General features: G+C 34.8%; 1 protein-coding gene across 10 annotated transcripts in view; it reads right to left on the reverse strand.

The window, feature by feature from the left end:
- The window catches only part of LOC137237697 (very long chain fatty acid elongase AAEL008004), a 250422-nt gene that overhangs the window by 26807 nt on the left and 203594 nt on the right, over positions 1 to 20021 (reverse strand). For 9 of the 10 annotated variants that reach the window (XM_067761731.1, XM_067761729.1, XM_067761733.1 and 6 more), the window contains 2 exons: positions 13687 to 13794; positions 3805 to 3888 (listed from right to left, as the gene is read on the reverse strand). In XM_067761731.1, coding sequence (XP_067617832.1) covers positions 3805 to 3888; positions 13687 to 13794 — 192 coding nt within the window. Of the gene's footprint in view, positions 1 to 3804; positions 3889 to 6180; positions 6262 to 13686; positions 13795 to 20021 lie in introns of all 10 variants that reach the window. The other variant, XM_067761735.1, reaches the window with a different exon arrangement.

Raw genomic sequence — 20021 nt, forward strand, 5'->3', positions numbered from 1 at the left:
TTTTCACCAATATCCTCTTACGGGATTGAGGGGAAACTTGATGTCATGTGGGGACACGTTGCAAGCAGGACATACATTATGTTAACCTGTTGAAGTATTCGGATCGAAAAGTGACGCGCGTCTCCCTGGTGAGGTTGCATTCACCTACTGCGAATTAAGGGTATTACGCATAGAGGGCCGACGGGTTTTTGTGGATATCTTTTATATCTTGTGCTTGTTTCTACATACGGCTGTCGGTACGGTTTTCGGATACCGTATTTCCTTATAATGCTTGCGATGACTTCTTAAGATCCTGGGAGCCGGGACCTCTTCAATTAGATGTCTGTTGAGATGCACAGGTTTCTGGGTATTCAGCAGACATCGTTTTTTCCCAGCATTTCCCTCCCTTATGGGGAGTACTCTCGCCTCACTGTATAAATGGTGTTCTGGGAACTCAAGATGACAACACGTAGCGATTCAGAGAGCCGGGTTTTGATAGGTCTGTATTAGTTTCTTCCAGTGTGTATCCTTCAGGCAAGGTGGCCATATTGGGAACGCGTAGCATGCAAGCGGCCGGCCAATTTTTTTACGGGAGTGCCCCTAAATCCAAAAAAAAAAAATCCCCAAACAGAATCCCCAGCTAAAAAAAAAAATTCCAAATACATAATCCCCAAATTTAAAATTCCAAACACAAAATCCCTGCACTTTTTTTGGGGCTAAATCCCCAAACCTTTTTCGAGGAAATATCAAAAAACTCCGAACACAAAATCACAAAAATTTTAGGGAGTGCCCGTAAATCCCAAAAAAAAAAAAATCCCGAAACACAGAATCCCCAGGTAAAAAAAAAATTCCAAATACATAATCCCTAAATTTAAAATCCCATATGATTTAATTAAATCATAAAGTGAAGTTCTGACGAGTATAAACATAACTACGCATTTATATATATGTATGTAAGTATGACTATAAGCATAAGGGCCGCGGTACAATCACATTTTTCATATAGATGCGCTAAACACAAGCTTATGCATTCCAATAACATCGCCACCATCAACCAAGATGTTGCGTTTGTAAATATGAAGGAACTTCAGACTTGGCAATTGAAGTTTATTACGACTTGCCCATTCACATACAAAATTTCGCTAAGCACTGTTATAAACATTCCCCCTATACAACAAAAATACTTGCTAACATATTTTGTGTCGTATTCGATTGTTATATTGCAGTTTTTAATTCCGAAAAATGTTAGAAAATTTACCAACCAGGGGGAAAAATAATTTTACTTGCAAAGTGTGCCAACACCCTTAGCCAAAGCAAATGTCAAATTCTTCTTCTTGTGATTTGCTTGAAACAAAATTGGGGAGTTGGCTACTTTTCAATATCAGATGGCGCCAGTGTCGCTCATTCTACCATTCTCCATAAAAATACGTGCAATCTACTCATAATGCATAAGCTTGTGTTAAACTCATCTATATGAAAAACTGCTTATGTGTCGGAGCTATTAGGTCTTCAACTACCGTGCAAAAGTCGTCGGTTCCAAGCCAGATCACGGATTTAAATTTCATTTTCTATTTAACTATTTAATTTTGGTTTATAAATTTATTATTAAAAATACTGTGAAAAAATATTAAAAAAATTAAATGAAAAACCTAGATCTGGTAGTGAACCGACGATGAGAAAATATCGCCAAATTAGCATAATATCATTAATATAGCTACTGAATAGAAGGAAGCTACGAAAGCAGATTGCAAAAGTTCTCAAAATAATTGCAAAAAGGAAAATTCAAAACGTTACAGATCACCATCGCCTAAATATCTTCTTGGAGAAAAAAATCCGTTAAAGTATAAGTTTTGTTTGTCAAATGAATTTCTATCGCCTTATTAACTGCAAAATGATAAAATGATCAGAAAACTGCTGGCAGGGTTTTGTAATGTAATTTATATATACAAATATATGTACGTACATATGTATTTATAATTTGTAAAAAAAAAAAAAAAAATGTTTCGGTGTTTATCTGCAATGCAATGAATTTAAAATTTTTTTGCTTTGTAAATACTATATTAATTGTATTTATAAGTTATTGCGTTGCACTGTATTTTCTTTAATGTGCCCATTAAATATTTGTGAAATCATCAATATTGAAGTGTTAATTTGGAAATAGACTAAACATAACTAAAAAAGAAAAACTTGTGTTTTGTCTTGAAATTATCGGCCGAAAAGCTCCAATAACCACAAATAACTATTCTTTTTCTGTGTGAGAAACATTCAAATTAGGTTTAAAATCGCGGCGATTTTAAACCAAATTTGATTGTTATTCACACAGAAAATGGGGATTTCGTGTTGGGGATTTGGATTATGGGATTTTGATTTTGGGGATTTTGATTTGGGGATAAAGGGGGTAACCCTTTTTTACAGCTCTGGATTTTAAGGACAATTGCAGATGCATGTCGCCAAAATGTAGATCCTGATCGAACGCCACACCCAGTATTTTTGAATGTAGCGTAATGCCATCCACGTGGATGTCCAATATGGTCGGCATTTGTCTTGTGCACGTTGTGAATAAGGTCTTCGAGGATTTGGTCGTTGATAATGTCAGGTTTCGCGAGGAGAAGCTAGGGAGATAGCCGTTTATTGTGATAGTGCTATCTAGTTTTCGAAAGTCATGCTGATGTTTGGCAAGTCGCTGGTAACCCCATTTTAACCCCTGCATGGTGCATCACCGGCGTATGTACAACCGCGTTTAAATTCAGCATACCAATAACAAATGCTTGGTTTTGGCGGAGCAAAGTCCTCAAAACACTTTTCAAGCCATTCCTGAGCATGAACGGTATTTTTGTCCATCAAACAGCAATTATAAATTAACACACAATATTGCATTGAATCCGTATTATCAAAAATAACAAAAATCGCTTCACTTCAAGGCAAATCCATGGTGGCGGCAAAGCGAATTCAACCAATTCGTCGTGCACAAGAATGTCTAGTCAAAAGAAAATTTTAATTGATTTCGACTAACTGACATATTAAAGTACAAGGCGCTGTATGGAAAATAATCAAGAAGCAATCAGCTGTTGGGATAACAACACCTGGTACTGAACTCGCGTTGCTTCACTTAAAACGCTGTAGCTTTTAAAGAAATTAGTGAAATGCGATGAAATTTGGACATATGACTTTTGAAGGTACATACTTTTGAGGGTTCATACTTATATAAAAATAATACGGATTTAATCAAAGTGGCGTTATTTAGGTGTTAGTCCAAAGACTTCTACCCACGTTATACATATATGACATTAAATATGCACATCACTACGTGGAAAAAAATTTAAAATCATAATTTCTAATATCACTCTAACACTTTATGCTCTGATGTTCTTTAAACAAAACTGGATTTCTTAATCAAATAAACATATGTAGTTCTAATATGTACGAGGATATTAATAAAATCGTAAGAATTCATGCACCGAGTTAGTGTAACATATTTTCAAAATTAGTAATAATTTATTTATATAAATATTTTATTAAAATTTATTTAATATATACAAAATTCATAACTTTAAAACCAAAATTTGTCATTAGAGATTCATGTTTATTAAAGTTGTATGCTAAAAAAACATAGTAAAGAAAATATGTATAAGAACATTTTTGGGAATATAGGAGTATTTGTCGATATGTTTCATAAAGGTGCATTTACAAAACTTGCACAAGAACTTTTTTTAACTACATTTTGTGGGATGCAAACTATAATTATTTATGATAAAAAACAATTCATACAAAAATCACTTAGTAATATTGCAAACATTCAATGTAGAACGTTCAATTTTCACATACCCTTAATGTTCTACTGTTATTACTATAATCTACTGGCTGACATCGGAAGTTATAATGCCCCGTTAGCCAACCGGAAAATGCTATCTGTAATAATAAAGAAATATTTTTTGTGTTTCTTTTCATATAGTTATATATTTTGTTAGCCAATATTCAAGCTTTAATGCCAATTTATGTATACTGTTTTTGTTGAGATTCTTCATATGTTAGAGTTCTTTGTAAATGAGAATTGCGAGAACTTGCGAAAGAGTTTTTTATGTTGAACCAAACATAAAATGTTTTAAAAACTTATAACGCACGCAAGTTTTTCAGTAAAAACTTTTACTGGATACTTATCTGAAATGGAATGGTATGAGGAGAGGAATATGGGATACGATTTTCGGGGGTTCAATTTGTTGTTAGTAAAAACGGAAATTTATTTTTTTTTTTCGTTAAAAAATATTTCAAATAAAGTGTTATTATTAAAAACTTATTGATAAAATGAAAAATAACACTAATCTAAAATACGAAAATACGTTGAAAAATCAGATTTATATGGAAACTACAATGAAATTTGCACTTATGGTCAATAGATTATATACGGGCAAAGTTTATCGGTAAAGACAACATAAAAACAACTTATGGTACAAACAAAATTTTAGTCTACTAAAACATGTCCCAAGACTTCCAAAACATTTTAAAAATATATGACAGTAAAATTGTTATTAACTAGACATTGAAGTAGAATATACACAAGTCGGCGGATCCCGAAACATGAAATCCGCAAATCGCTGGTTTGAAAAAGTTTGTGAATTTATTTAAAATTTTTCACCAAGTAAAACAGTGTTGTTTAAAAATTAATAAAATGTAAGCAATAAAATAAACTAGAAAGTAGAAAACTTATGTTTTAGACTAGTTATTTTCGAGGAACAGAACAAAGACAGAAGTGTCTCGGAGGTATTTAAGACATATCAAAACAAGTGGTTATAAGTATGGCAATTTATTCAATTTACCATTATTTTGATTAACCTAAAAACACTATATATAAGATCGGACCCATCTATATACTTATATTTCTATGTTATGAATTCGAGAAGTCCGTTCGAGCACCAGCAAAATTTTGACAAAATTTCGATTATTTGCACTTTATAATGGTTTGTATCGAATTACTAGATATTTTAGGGGTGCCCAGTTAAGCGTAATCAGTACGTCGAAATAATACGTAAGTGATATGGGTTTGACTCTTCCTCTTATTTTTTTTTTTTTTTTGTTGCGATGACCTTACAGCAAAGAAGGTGATATTATGTCCTAATAGGACACTTCAATTGATGACAAATGAAACAAAAATAATAATTGTACATACATACATACTAACTACTACTACTATTAAATATATGGCATATGAGAAAAGCATACATAAAACAATAATTTGAAACTAAATTTAGTACACCAATTTTGAAGCTGACTTCTGATTTCGAAGCACAAACTTTCTCTTGCAATTATCCTTTACGTAGTGTTGTTAGTAAAAAGCTTCTTAGATAAAGCCATTTTCACGTAGCGCCAATTTGATATTTTCTTAAGCAAATCTTTAAATCGATTTATGCAAATCTTGAAGCAGAATGCAGCAAATTTCATTTATGTATGTACGATGTAGATGATTTTGATAATAACAGCAAACTACTAATTAAACTTCAAGCGTTTGCAAGTCACAGACTTGGACGGAGAGCAGTATGAATGATATTGGAGTTTAGTTTTGTATATGAGATATATGAGTATGTGTAAATTTGTTTAATGTTTGGTTTATGTATTATACATATATGCATGATTTTGTATGGAACAATGTTTCGAATGAGGCTTACAAATGCACAGATTATGGTTTCCGCTAACTAAAAGCTAAGTAAGTCGAGATCGAGAGCGCAGTCTTTTATTTAAAAAAAAAATATATATATATATAATCCTGAGTAATTGAATTTTTAACTTTTATTCTTTACAGATATAACTGGGTGTGTCGAGTAGCCGAATTACGCATTTCACTTTGCTCGCAGAAGAAAGTTGAATAACTTAATGAAAGATCATACAACCGCAGCTACTATTTCGAAAGTGCCCTATAAAAGAATTTGTGTGAGCAACGTCCCATCTGAGAACTTATTTCAAAATATGCCCCAACTCAGCAAGAATTTTATAAATTATTAAATTATGAGATAGGCGTTTTGAAACAAGAATGGTTTAGGCAAGTTGTTCTTCAAACAAATCCTTGGGCGTTCTCGAACCTACAGTTGATGCAGTATCATTTTCCACTAAGCCATCGATAGATATCTTAATACATTGGTTCTATTTGTTGTTGTTTTTTAATGTTCAGCTTATTTTCACATTCCATCTTTAATTCGTTCAAACACTTACGCGCTTCGTGGTGGGATCATCGCTATAATCCACGGGTTGACATCTAAAGCTGTAATGGCCCCACCAGCCGCCCATTAAACACTAAAACAAAATATTTTTGCGAATAACAGAAAATTTTGAGAAAATATTTTTGGCATTTAAATAAAAATACTAAGCGCTAAAGAATTGCGAAAAAAAAAAAATAACAAAAAGCTTTTAAGGAGTGCATATTTTTGTATAAAATAACATATACATTTTAAACAATAAGAGAGAAGAGTGAAGGATAGGAATGTGGTGTTCTTTGAAGCAAATTTTCGATTTGCAAAGGCGGAAAAATAAATGAACGGACTAGGCTGCACAAAAACACATAAGGATTGGCGGTTATGGGTGTTTTTTTTTTTTTTTTTTTGGATATGGTGTGGGATGCGGTGGGCTATAGTTTGGTGTATTTGTATGGTATATAAAAAAATAATTCACAATACATATGTGATCTGGGCAGTTAAAAGGTATCTTGTGTTCGAAAACGAGTTGCAGTTGGCTCATAGCACTGTGACGAGTGTTAAACATCTGCGTTTGCTCTATGGCTTAGAATTTATACTATAAAATGAAATTTTTTAAAATGATTGTTTCTTGTAATAACTTCCAGACTAAAAGAAGAATAATGAGTTATGTTAATTTGAGGCACTGTGACGAATTTGTCAAAAATGCATACGCTAAACCTAGAAGAGTTTTTTGAATGAAAGCGTATCCCAGCAAACACAGTCTCTAACGCTAGAGAATTTTTATGTAGGCACGTTAAGTAACTCGTCTCGAGGAAATTGTTAGAAAACTACACTGTAATGGAGTCAAGAAAGATTAGAGATCTTATGCAAATTCAATTCATATTAGGATCCAATTAGAGAAATACATTACAGTTCGATTGAACTATAGTTTTTTTTCGGTTTAATAAATAGGTCCCATTTTGTTTGAGAACGGTATGTTTCTCTAGAGTTTCTCGAGTCGTGCTCTTACACTGGAGATTCGAGATTATACCCCTGTAGTATTCAAACCTTCCTCGAATCTTTATATAAATTCAGTGTTGGGATGCCACGTTTCATCTCCATAGCATATTTTTTGCTTTAGGTATATTATCGTTTAGATCAATAGAAGACTTGGTACTAATTTGTTACTAGAGATGACAAATATCCAGGTACCTATGATTTCATTCTAGCGACTGAAAGATCATAGCGAACAGCAGCAACTGATTTCTAAAAGTCACCGTGGACTGACTTCCTGCCATTGCATCTACGTCTTGTTCGAAACCAAGTTTACTAATAATCGCAATCACAGTTGCCGTGAAAGAGCAATTATATGCGACAATATGACCAAATTAACATGTGATTCTTGTTGCGATTAAATGGCACTTATAGCTACTTAGTCGAAGCACTATGACGAGACTTGCGATTGCGTTTGCGTGATTATTTGCAATGTTGGGTGTGAACTGAAATTTATATCTTAAAGTCGTTTTATGATTGTGCAGTCACAGTCATGGATAAGAATCGCTAAGACATAGAAGTGACCGTCACTTGGTTTATTAAAATCGCAGAATTCACCAACTCTCTCTTTTTCCCCTCCTTTTTCAAAAAAAAAAAAAAAAAAAAAAAAAAAAAAAAAAAAAAAAAAAAAAAAAAACAGTTCAGTTCATTGTTTAGTTAAATATCAACATTGGCGCATCTTAGTGCAAACGGTGCTGAAAGGGGGAAGGCTTGGGGGTTGCCCTACCTATTGTTTGTCTCATTAGAATTTAACTAAAAGGTGGTAGAGTTCATATGTTTTTAAGTTGGAGAGAGACTTTCGCAGATTAATCAACTAAAGCCCTTCCACTGCACATTGGAATAACAAAAAAAGGTTTTCGAAAGCAAAATATGAACCATGAAGTACTTAAGCTCGCATTATGATAGAATCAAACAATCTTCGAGAATGATAAAAGTTCCAACAAATAATAAAATGAGGAATTTTTTTGTAAGAGAAGGTGAAAAAACTGCTTGCTGGTTATACAATAGTTGGAATGTGCCTTCAGGACTGTCTTCATTCTCTAAAAGTAAACAAGGAGGATCAATCTTTGGAAATACCCATCGATTTCAGACGGATAAGTCTACTTTTTTTTATACTCAGCTGAGCAGAGCTCACAGAGTATATTGATTTTTTTCGCATAACGGTACCCCGTAACGGCATAAACTAATCGAGATATCCGTCCGTCCCTCCGCCCGTCTGTCCGTCTGTCCGTAAACACGATAAATTGAGTAAATTTTGAGATATCTTAATGAAATTTGGTATGTAAGTTCCTGGGCACTTATCTCAGATCGCTATTTATAATGAACGAAATCGGACTACATATAACTCCGCCCATTTTTTCGATATCGAAAATTTCGAAAAACCGAAAAGGTGCGATAATTTATTATCAAAGGCGGATAGAGCGATGAAACTTGGTAGGTGGGTTGACCTTATAACGCAGAATAGAGAATTAGTAAAATTTTGGACAATGGGCGTAGCACCGCCCACTTTTAAAAGAAGGTAATTTAAAAGTTTTGCAAGCTGTAATTTGGTAGTCGTTGAAGATATCATGATGAAATTTGGCAGGAACGTTACTTCTATTACTATATGTGTTCTGAATAAAAATTAGCAAAATCGGATGACGAACACACCCACTTAAAAAAAAAAAAGAATTTTTTAGTAAAATTTTAACAAAAAATTTAATAACAATTTTTTTTGTTGTTATATCGGCCTACTGATTTTAAGATCGCGGGTTCGAATCGAGCTCAAGGCCTAACAATAATTTTTTATCATTATTATTGTTATGATAAATTTTTTCTTAATTGAAAAAATTTTTAAATTAGAATAGAAGAAAGAAAAAATTTTAGACAACTGCCAAAGCTCGTTGTATAGATCCATTTCGGGAACTGCTAAATTCCTTCATCGGCAACGTTTAGGCGCCGCTGCTATAACCATTCAGCCACCACAGCGGTTTTTGTTTGTCTTCATTAATCCTACTTCTATTCTGGTTCGTGCCAATTGATATTCACACCACTGCCGCATCTGTTGCAGAATAGCTGTGAAAATTGGACTTGTTTGTTGGCAATGCTGCCATAGTGTCATATTTTATTGACACTTGTTTTTCCCCGTGCTCTGGGATGTATTAACAATTTTTTTTGTTGTTATATCGGCCTACTGATTTTAAGATCGCGGGTTCGAATCGAGCTCAAGGCCTAACAATAATTTTTTATCATTATTATTGTTATGATAAATTTTTTCTTAATTGAAAAAATTTTTAAATTAGAATAGAAGAAAGAACAAATTTTAGACAACTGCCAAAGCTCGTTGTATAGATCCATTTCGGGAACTGCTAAATTCCTTCATCGGCAACGTTTAGGCGCCGCTGCTATAACCATTCAGCCACCACAGCGGTTTTTGTTTGTCTTCATTAATCCTACTTCTATTCTGGTTCGTGCCAATTGATATTCACACCACTGCCGCATCTGTTGCAGAATAGCTGTGAAAATTGGACTTGTTTGTTGGCAATGCTGCCATAGTATCATATTTCATTGACACTTGTTTTTCCCCGTGCTCTGGGATGTATTAACAATTTTTTTGTTGTTATATCGGCCTACTGAGTTTAAGATCGCGGGTTCGAATCGAGCTCAAGGCCTAACAATAATTTTTTATCATTATTATTGTTATGATAAATTTTTTCTTAATTGATATAATAATTAATTATATCATATAATTAATTGATACAATAATAATGATAAAAAAAAAAAAAAATTTAATAACTTTACAGAATATAAGTAAATTATGTCAACATTCAACTCCAACATCTGTCTGTCTCAGCTGAGTGTGTAATGTTCGGTTACACCCGAATTTAGCCTTCCTTACTAGTTTTTATTTCGAGCAGCTGGTGTATATTTAACACACAAGAAGTAGGGCTGCGATGTGCGGGAGGTTGGAAAGGACGTGATTCCAAGCCACACACTCAAATCATTGTGTATTTAAGGTAGTCAGTAGATATTTTTTTATTAAGTGGAGTGAGTCACACGTATCAATGTTTTCGCAGTGCTTATTGAATCAGTACACAGACAACGATGAGGTTCGTGCTTTTCAAAATTCGATCTGCATGTGCTTATATGAAGCGGTTGAAAATGTCTAGATGGTCTAAAGGTTAATGTTCCCTTTAAAAATTTCACCAAGCAGAAACGGGCTATTTACCATCTCTATAATAAGTCTTACTAAAAATAACATACCTACCATCTTCCTGCGACTCCGTACCGCAGGGAGCTGAATCAGTTTCAAACGACAGGAGTAGGGAGGAAGAATCCTTGAGGGGTCCCACGGTAAGTCCCTTAGCGTAAAAATCAGGAATTGCTTTTGAACCGACTCTAATTTGTCGCAGTGGGTCTGGTCTTTACTTTTAAAACTTGAAATATTACCAGATAAGTATTCGGAACCATCACTGATCGATTTCTTTTCATATTTGGAATCTAGAAAATGTGACGGATGTGGCATGTGACGGACGTGACAGCCATATTCATGTCTTTTTATTTTTTTTTTTCAATATCGAATATTATGAGCCAATTGCAACTTGAATTATTGAAAAGAGATGTATCTTCTTTCAGAATTATAAAAAAAAGTAAGGAAGGTTAAGTTCGGGTGTAACCGAACATTACATACTCAGTTGAGAGCTATGGAGACCAAATATGGGAAAATCACCTCGTAGTAAAATGAACCTAGGGTAACCCTGGAATGTGTTTGTATGACATGTGTAACAAATGAAAGGCATTAAAGAGTATTTTATGAGGGAGTGGGCCATAGTTCTATAGGTGGACGTCATTTAGGGATATCGCCATAAAGGTGGATCAGGGTTGACTCTGGAATTTGTTTGTAAGATATGGGTATCAAATTAAAGGTATTAATGAGAGTTTTAAAAGGGAGTGGTGGTAGTTGTATAGGTGGTCGCTTTTTCAAGATATCGCCATAAAGGTGGACCAGGGTTGACTCTAGAATGTGTTTGCACAATATGGGTATCAAACGAAAGGTGTTAATGAGTATTTTAAAAAGGAGTGGGCCTTAGTTCTATAGGTGGACGCCGTTTCGAAATATCGCCACAAAGGTGGACCAGGGGTGACTCTAGAATGTGTTTGTACGATATGGGTATCAAATGAAAGGTGTTAATGAGTATTTTAAAAGGGAGTAATCCTTAGTTCCATAGGTGGACGCCGTTTCGAAATATCGCCACAAAGGTGGACCAGGGTTGACTCTAGAATGTGTTTGTACAATATGGGTATCAAACGAAAGGTGTTAATGAGTATTTTAAAAAGGAGTGGGCCTTAGTTCTATAGGTGGACGCCGTTTCGAAATATCGCCACAAAGGTGGACCAGGAGTGACCCTAGAATTTGGTTGTACGATATGGGTATCAAATTAAAGGTATTAATGAGGGTTTTAAAAGGCAGTGGTGGTAGTTGCATAGGTGGTCGCTTTTTCAAGATATCGCCATAAAGGTGGACCAGGGGTGACTCTAGAATGCGTTTGTACAATATGGGTATCAAATGAAAGGTGTTAATGAGTATTTTAAAAGGGCGTGGGGATTAGTTCTATAGGTGGACGCCTTTTCGAGATATCGCCATAAAGGTGGACCAGGGGTGACTCTAGAATGTGTTTGTACGATATTGGTATCAAATTAAAGGTATTAATGAGAGATTTAAAAGGGATAGGGTAGTTGTATATGTGAAGGCGTTTTCCAGATATCGACCAAAATGTGGACCAGGGTGACCCAGAACATCATCTGTTGGATACCGCTAATTTATTCATATATGTAATACCTGCAAAGATTTCAAGGGTTTTTTATTTCGCCCTGCAGAACTTTTTCATTTTCTTCTACTTAATATGGTTGGTGTCACAACCATTTTACAAAGTTTTTTCCTAAGTTATATTTCGCGTCAATAAACCAATCCAATTACCATGTTTCATCCCTTTTTTCGTATTTGGTATAGAATTATGGCATTTTTTTCATTTTTCGTAATTTTCGATATCGAAAAAGTGGGCGTGGTCATAGTCGGATTTCGTTCATTTTTTATACCAAGATAAAGTGCGTTCAGATAAGTACGTGAACTAAGTTCAGTAAAGATATGTCGATTTTTGCTGTAGTTATCGTGTTAACCGCCATGCGGAAGGACAGACGGACGACTGTGTATAAAAACTGGGCGTGGCTTCAACCGATTTCGCTCATTTTCACAGAAAACAGTTAACGTCATAAAATCTATGCCCCTACCAATTTTCAAAAGTATTGGTAAATTTTTGTTCGACTTATGGCATTAAAAGTATCCTAGACAAATTAAATGAAAAAGGGCGGAGCCACGCCCATTTTGAAATTTTCTTTTTTTGTTGTATTTTGTTGCACCATATCATTACTGGAGTTGAATGTTGACATAATTTACTTATATACTGTAAAGATATAAAATTGTTTGTTAAAATTTTACTTAAACAAATTTTTTTTTAAAAGTGGTCGTGGTCCTTCTCCGATTTTGCTAATTTTTATTAAGCGTACATATAGTAACAGGAGTAACGTTCCTGCCAAATTTCGTCATGATATCTTCAACGACTGCGAAATTACAGCTTGCAAAAGTTTTAAATTACCTTCTTTTAAAAGTGGGAGGTGCCACGCCCATTGTCCAAAATTTTAATAATTTTCTATTTTGCGTCATAAGCTCAATTCACCTACTTAATTTCATCGCTTTATCTGTCTTTGGTAATGAATTATTGCACTTTTTCGGTTTTTCGAAATTTTCGATATCGAAAAAGTGGGCGTGGTTATAGTCCGATATCGTTCATTTTAAATAGCGATCTGAGATGAGTGCTCAGGAACCTACATACCAAATTTTATCAAGATAACTCAAAATTTACTCAAGTTATCGTGTTAACGGACGGACATGGCTCAATCAAATTTTTTTTCGATCCTGATGATTTTGATGTATGGAAGTCTATATCTATCTCGATTCCTTTATACCTGTACAACCAACCGTTATGCAATCAAACTTAATATACTCTGTGAGCTCTGCTCAACTGAGTATAAAAACAGCAAATTTAGGGGCACAGAGTCCTTTTTAACTGTTCATACCACGTCATATCTAGGTATATATATTATCTGTTTATATATGATCGGTAAAGATGTTTGTATGTTCGTATGCTTGTTTGAGTGTTTTTTTTTCGATATGACGTTGTAAAATGATATGTAAAAATTATAAAGATAAAAAGTATTTCATCCATATACGTAAAAGATATTTTTTGCTGCAATATCCTTCGCATGTCCTTCAAATGCATTGCAATTTTATTTAATTTAAGGTAATCTTTGTTGCGTTAGTTCTTTTGTTCGTTTCAATGAATGATTGATGTGGATTTATTGACTTTTTTTAATTGGATAGGTGGTTTGTTGAATTTTTTAGTTTTCTTTTTTGTCAGTTGATCCGCCATTGACCACCACCATTTCAAATACATACCTCATAAAACAGCCATGCACTAAATATCACTTGTACTGCATTATAAATTATCAGTGTATTTTGTAAACGGAATGGTTTACGATTTTCCATTAATCGTGGCCCAAGAACCTGTAAATCAATATAAGAAGATAATAATTAGTATGAAGAACTATTTTAAAATTTATTTCAAATTATGTTGCTAGCTAAAGCCAAGAACCAAAGAGTGAATAGAGATAATTGATCCTAAATTTTATTCCGGTCTAATTTTTTAAGTGTAAACATCATTGTTCACGTTATGGGTGAATCCATAATGTAAGCGTAAGGTAAGTGTAAGGGTAAGCGTTGTCCTTGGAAGTGATATGCCGTAGGGGGGAGAATGTTAGTAATGGCGTAGTCACAACACTGTAGGAATAATGTACGTTGTAAAGTGGATATGAAAGAAGCAGTTTGGGAACGGTTTTTATCGACGAGTTATCGGTTTGTGATCGACGAGTTGTTAGTGTATTATCCATTTATTAAGTTTCATAAACGTGATATCTATGAAAGGTTATGGGTTTTTGATCGACAAGTTATTGGTTTGGCAACGATAAATTAACGATTTATTGTTGAAAAGTTACCGAATATTTATCGAAAAGTTATCAATATTTTATTACAAAGTTAATTTTTTACCTGAAAGTAATCCATTTGTTATCGAAAAATATCGGTTTACTTTCGATTATTTATCGAAAAGATAGTGATTTGTTTATGAAAAGATTTCAATTCGCTATCAAAAATTATCGACTGCATATCGAAACTTCATCAATTTCCACTCCGAGTGTTACCAATTTGTTATCGGCGAGTTGTTATCGATAACTCATCGGATTCATGTGAAACAGATGCCGATAAAACTTCAGTATAACATCGGTGACACCTTTGTAGCACGTCAATAACAAACCCGTTAGAAACCAATAAGAAGCCGATGACTCGGCGATAACAAGTCGACAAATGGACGATAATAAATCGCTACCGACAGTAAAACAAATACTTATAGCTATCCGTTGTTATCGATAAGAACCCAACCAAGCTTTTCTGAAGACGCCCGAAATTACTTGTTTGTGGTGAAGTTACTTCTGTTGCGGTTTAACTTTAACGCCTGTGTGATCTCTAGTGCACCTGATGTTTACACATCAAGCTTCACGGGTACTGCGAAGCGAACATTTTTATTTACATGGCACACTCCGTAACCAAAGTCCTTATACCAGAAGTAACTTGTAACTGAAAGTGTAGAAACACTTTACATAAAAATTCCTCATTTTCCACTTCCCTTTCGTCTCCACATGAATATTTGTCTATGTTTTTCCAACATTTTTGTATTATCGTGCTCATTATCCTCATCATCATTAATATCAATACCATTATCGTCATCTCCCAATTTATTTTCTAACTATTCTTGCCTTCCACCTCTTATCTTTCATTTTTTTTTTCCTTTAGCTTTAATTTTGTGCCGTTTTTAATATTTTTTTATTTTCATTCCCCTTCCTTTTTTGGTAGCTATAGATGTTTTCATTTTATTTATGTCCACTTACACCGTCTTGGTGTCCTGTTGCGCTCATATGATTTTTTGAGACCAACTAAACCTAATAATCGATTTCGTTTTCGCGTCACCAACACATATCTGGAATATGATCCGAAGTGTATTATAATTTTTTTATTCTAACTTGCTGTATATGGGTATGATATTTTTCCCGAAATGGTCATAATTTCCTAAATGGCCTGCAGGTCAATTGATCTTATGGCCATTTGAAGTTGTCACAACCTCAATTGACCATTTGGCGTTTGACCTTATGCTACTGCATAGAAATATCATAGATCCAAGTAAAATATACTCCGAGCTGTAACGATTAAAAAATAGTTAAAAAACAAGTAAGGAAGGCTAAGTTCGGGTCTAACCGAACATTACATACTCAGTTGAGAGCTTTGGAGACAAAGTAAGGGAAAATCACCATGTTGTTAAAAGAACCTAGGGTAACCCTGGAATGTGTTTCTTTGACATGTGTATCAAATGGAAGGTATTAAAGAGTATTTTAAGAGGAAGTGGGCCATAGTTCTATAGATGGACGCCATTTAGGGATATCGCCATAAAGGTGGACCAGGCCTGACTCTAGAATTTGTTTGTACGATATGAGTATCAAATGAAAGGTGTTAATGAGTATTTTAAAAGGGAGTGGGCCTAAGTTCTATAGGTGGACGCCTTTTCGAGATATCGCCATAAAGATGGACCAGGCGTGACTCTAGAACTTGTTTGTACGATATGAGTATCAAATGAAAGGTGTTAATGAGTATTTTAAGAGGGCGTTGGCCTTAGTACTGTAGGGGTGACTCTAGAATTTGTTTGTACGATATGAGTATCAAATGAAAGGTGTTAATAAGTATTTTAAAAGGGAGTGGGCCTTAGTTCTATGGGTGGACGCCTTTTCGGGATATCGCCATAAACGTGGACCAGGGGTGACTCTAGAATGCGTTTGTACAATATGGGTATCAAATGAAAGGTGTTAATGAGTATTTTAAAAGGCGTGGGCCTTAGTTCTATAGGTGGACGCCTTTTCGAAATATCGCCATAAAGGTGGACCAGGGGTGACTCTAGAATTTGTTTGTACGATATGGGTATCAAATGAAAGGTGTTAATGAGTATTTTAAAAGGGAGTGGGCCCTAGTTCTATATCTGGACGCCTTTCCGAGATATCGCCATAAACGTGGGCCAGGGGTGACTCTAGAATGTGTTTGTACGATGTGGGTATCAAATTAAAAGTATTAATGAGGGTTTTAAAAGGGAGTGGCCCATAGTTGTATATGTGAAGGCGTTTTCGAGATATCAACCAAAATGGGGGCCAGGGTGATCCAGAACATCATCTGTCGGGTACCGCTAATTTATTTATATATGTAATACCACGAACAGTATTCCTTCCAAGATATATGGTAGGTGTCACACCCATTTTACCAAGTTTTTTTCTAAAGTTATATTTTGCGTCAATAGACCAATACAATTACCATGTTTCATCCCTTTTTTCGTATTTGGTATATAATTATGCCATTTTTTTCATTTTTCGTAATTTTCGATATCGAAAAAGTGGGCGTGGTCTTAGTCGGATTCCGGCCATTTTTTACACCAATACAAAGTGAGTTCAGATAAGTACGTGAACTGAGTTTAGTAAAGATATATCGAGTTTTGCTCAAGTTATCGTGCGGAAGTACAGGTGGTCGACTGTCTATAAAAACTAGACGTGGCTTCAACCGATTTCACACATTTTCACAGAAAACAGTTATCGTCCTGGAATCTAAGCCTCTACCAAATTTCACAAGGATTGGTAAATTTTTGTTCGTCTTATGGCATTAAAAGTATCCTAGACAAATTAAATGAAAAAGGGCGGAGCCACGCCCATTTTGAAATTTTCTTTTATTTTTGTATTTTGTTGCACCATACCATTACTGGAGTTGAATGTTCACATAATTTACTTATATACTGTAAAGATATTAACTTTTCTTTTAAAATTTGAATTAAAAAAGATTTTTTTTAAAAAGTGGGCGTGGTCGTTCTCCGATTTTACTAATTTTTATTAAACAGACATATAATAATACAAGTAACGTTCCTGCCAAATTTCATCATGATATCTTCAACGACTGCCAAATTACAGCTTGCAAAACTTCTAAATTACCTTCTTTTAAAAGTGGGCGGTGCCACGCCCATTGTCCAAAATTTTCCTAGTTTGCAGTGCTGCGTCATAAGTTCAACTCACCTACCAAGTTTCATCGCTTAATCCGTATTTCGTAATGAATTATCGCACTTTTTCGATTTTTCGAAATTTTCGATATCGAAGAAGTGGGCGTGGTTATTGTCCGATATCGTTCATTTTAAATAGCGATCTGAGATGAGTATCCAGGAACCTACATACCAAATTTCGTCAAGATACCTCAAAATTTACTCAAGTTATCGTGTTAACGGACAGACGGACGGACGGACGGACGGACATGGCTCAATCGAATTTTTTTTCGATACTGATGATTTTGATATATGGAAGTCTATATCTATCTCGATTCCTTTATACCTGTACAACCAACCGTTATCCAATCAAAGTTAATATACTCTGTGAGCTCTGCTCAACTGAGTATAATAAGTAACTAATCCCGTGTGCGTGGAACCTCCTATTTTCCTGGAATATATGTAAGTTCTCCCACATTATGCCAAATTTCGTATTATGCGGAGCACACGTTTTGGTGTGATAGAGGAAAAACACATGTACAACTTCACTTAGACTGAACGTGTCCATACTGTTACCATAATTTATTTGACGACCAAACAAAGAACCCCAATCAGGAGGTAAAACTTATATTATAGAATAACTCCGTCCCCTTGGCAAATACTAGACACTTTCTAGGACCTATCTTAGTTGCTGCCTCGATATCTGGCAAATCTACCGTCCCTAATACATAGAGCCTAGACCTGGCGGCGCAGGACACGGACGCAGAACGTGATCAACCGTTTCTTCATGCAGTTCGCACTTCCTACATCTGTCGTTACTGATGAGGCTTAACTTATACCCATGACGCCAGAAGCCAGTGCCCAGTTGGTATGCCCATCGTGAGCCTTAAGTCTTCTCTCTTCAGAGATATGAGCCAATTTGTGAATCTAATGTTGTAGGATTTGCACATGATGTTAGAAATTTAGCAGCCCCGCGCTTCTGTCCCCACCTTCCTGCTTGATGAATCATATGCAACTTCTGTCTCCTTTTGATTTCTCCCAAACGGATTGGGCCGTCTACGGTCGATTCAGCGAGTGCTGCACCCTCCTTTGCCAACTCATCAGCTCTTTCGTTACCTTATTGATGATGTCATTAAGACATGTTTTGAGATGAGGTTTCTAGTTATTTCGATATAAGAGTAGTAAGAATAAAACAAGTTCTCAACACTTCTAAGCAGACAATCCCAAAATCACCTCATCACCTTTTTTCTATAATTAACTAAATTTATTTTAAATTAAATTTAAATCATGTTCGACTGCAGAATGTATTGAAAATGCCTCTTAAGAATTTTACAATAAACACTTGCCAATATTTATACTCTGATTTGTATTTCGAATTCCAATTTGCATGATTTGTACATACATACGTAAATTCTAATTGTTATTCAATGCTTTCAAATAACTGTGAAAAGAAAATATTTATTGAATGCGGCTGCAATTTAGTGGAAATACTGTAAAATAGCTGGAGAATAGAACAAACGGTGTTCACAACGCAAGTGCATAGAGACATTTTGCCAGACAGTCGTTGGACGCATAGTTTTTGTTGCAGTTCGACAGCAAACCGTTAAATTCATTGTCAGCCACATTTCTGTCAGTTAAAATTGCGGCTATTAGCGCTCAATTCCGTCAGTTAACTATATTATAACAGATAAGTATCTTATGTCGGACTTACATATATAGTATGTATAAGTAATTGTATTACAAACGTATAAACTACCTGTAAGCTAGATGTAATAGATATGAGCATTTATGTATGTAGGTACTTGTGAATAAGTATGTGACTATAGTCATTAGGGTGGTTGCGAGAATATGTGAATTGGAAGTTTGAAGCTTTGCGTGAAAAACCAAAATAAATAATTCAGAGTTGTTTCCCTGCATATTTACATATGTATATCGTTCCTGCCTTATGGGGGGAATAAAGACAGTTTATCGTAACTCTTTGGGTGCAGTCAGACACCGTAAGCGTGAACGTTATTGAGATAATAACAGTACAAGCCAAAAGTTTAGAAGATAAAAAATTAAAGACGGGCACAGCCGAAGACTTCATACATTTCATGAATGAAAAAATTATTATTAATAAAAAAAAAAAAAAAATAATAAATGGGTACTAATGAAAAAAATTACCATCCCAATGCCATCAATTATCAAGCACAAACCGTTCTTGAATTGAGGCCGAAAACTGTTAAATCGACCACAAATCGTTCTCGAAGCTTGAGAACGAAAAATCTTAAGTCAAGCCCGAACAGTGCTCGAAATGAGCACAGAAGGTTCCCACATCATATATGATGAAGTTTGAAGCTTCAATCTGATAAAATGAGGAAGATATGACAAAAATCTTCTTTTCTGAGAAATCGGGGGGATTATGCTATAGCGGTCCGATCCGGCCGGTTCCGACAGATGTGTAATTGGACACCTAAATATACCCGCTCACCACATTTTATCAAAATATCTGAAAAATTGAGGGACTATTTTGCATACAAACAGACAGACGGGCATGGCTAAATTAACTCAGCTCTTCATCCTGATCATTTCGCTATACTTATTGGTGGTTCTATCTATTTTTTTAAGGATTTACCATTTA

This window comes from Eurosta solidaginis, chromosome 1, assembly GCF_040869045.1.
Source record: "Eurosta solidaginis isolate ZX-2024a chromosome 1, ASM4086904v1, whole genome shotgun sequence".
NCBI lineage: Eukaryota > Metazoa > Arthropoda > Insecta > Diptera > Tephritidae > Eurosta > Eurosta solidaginis.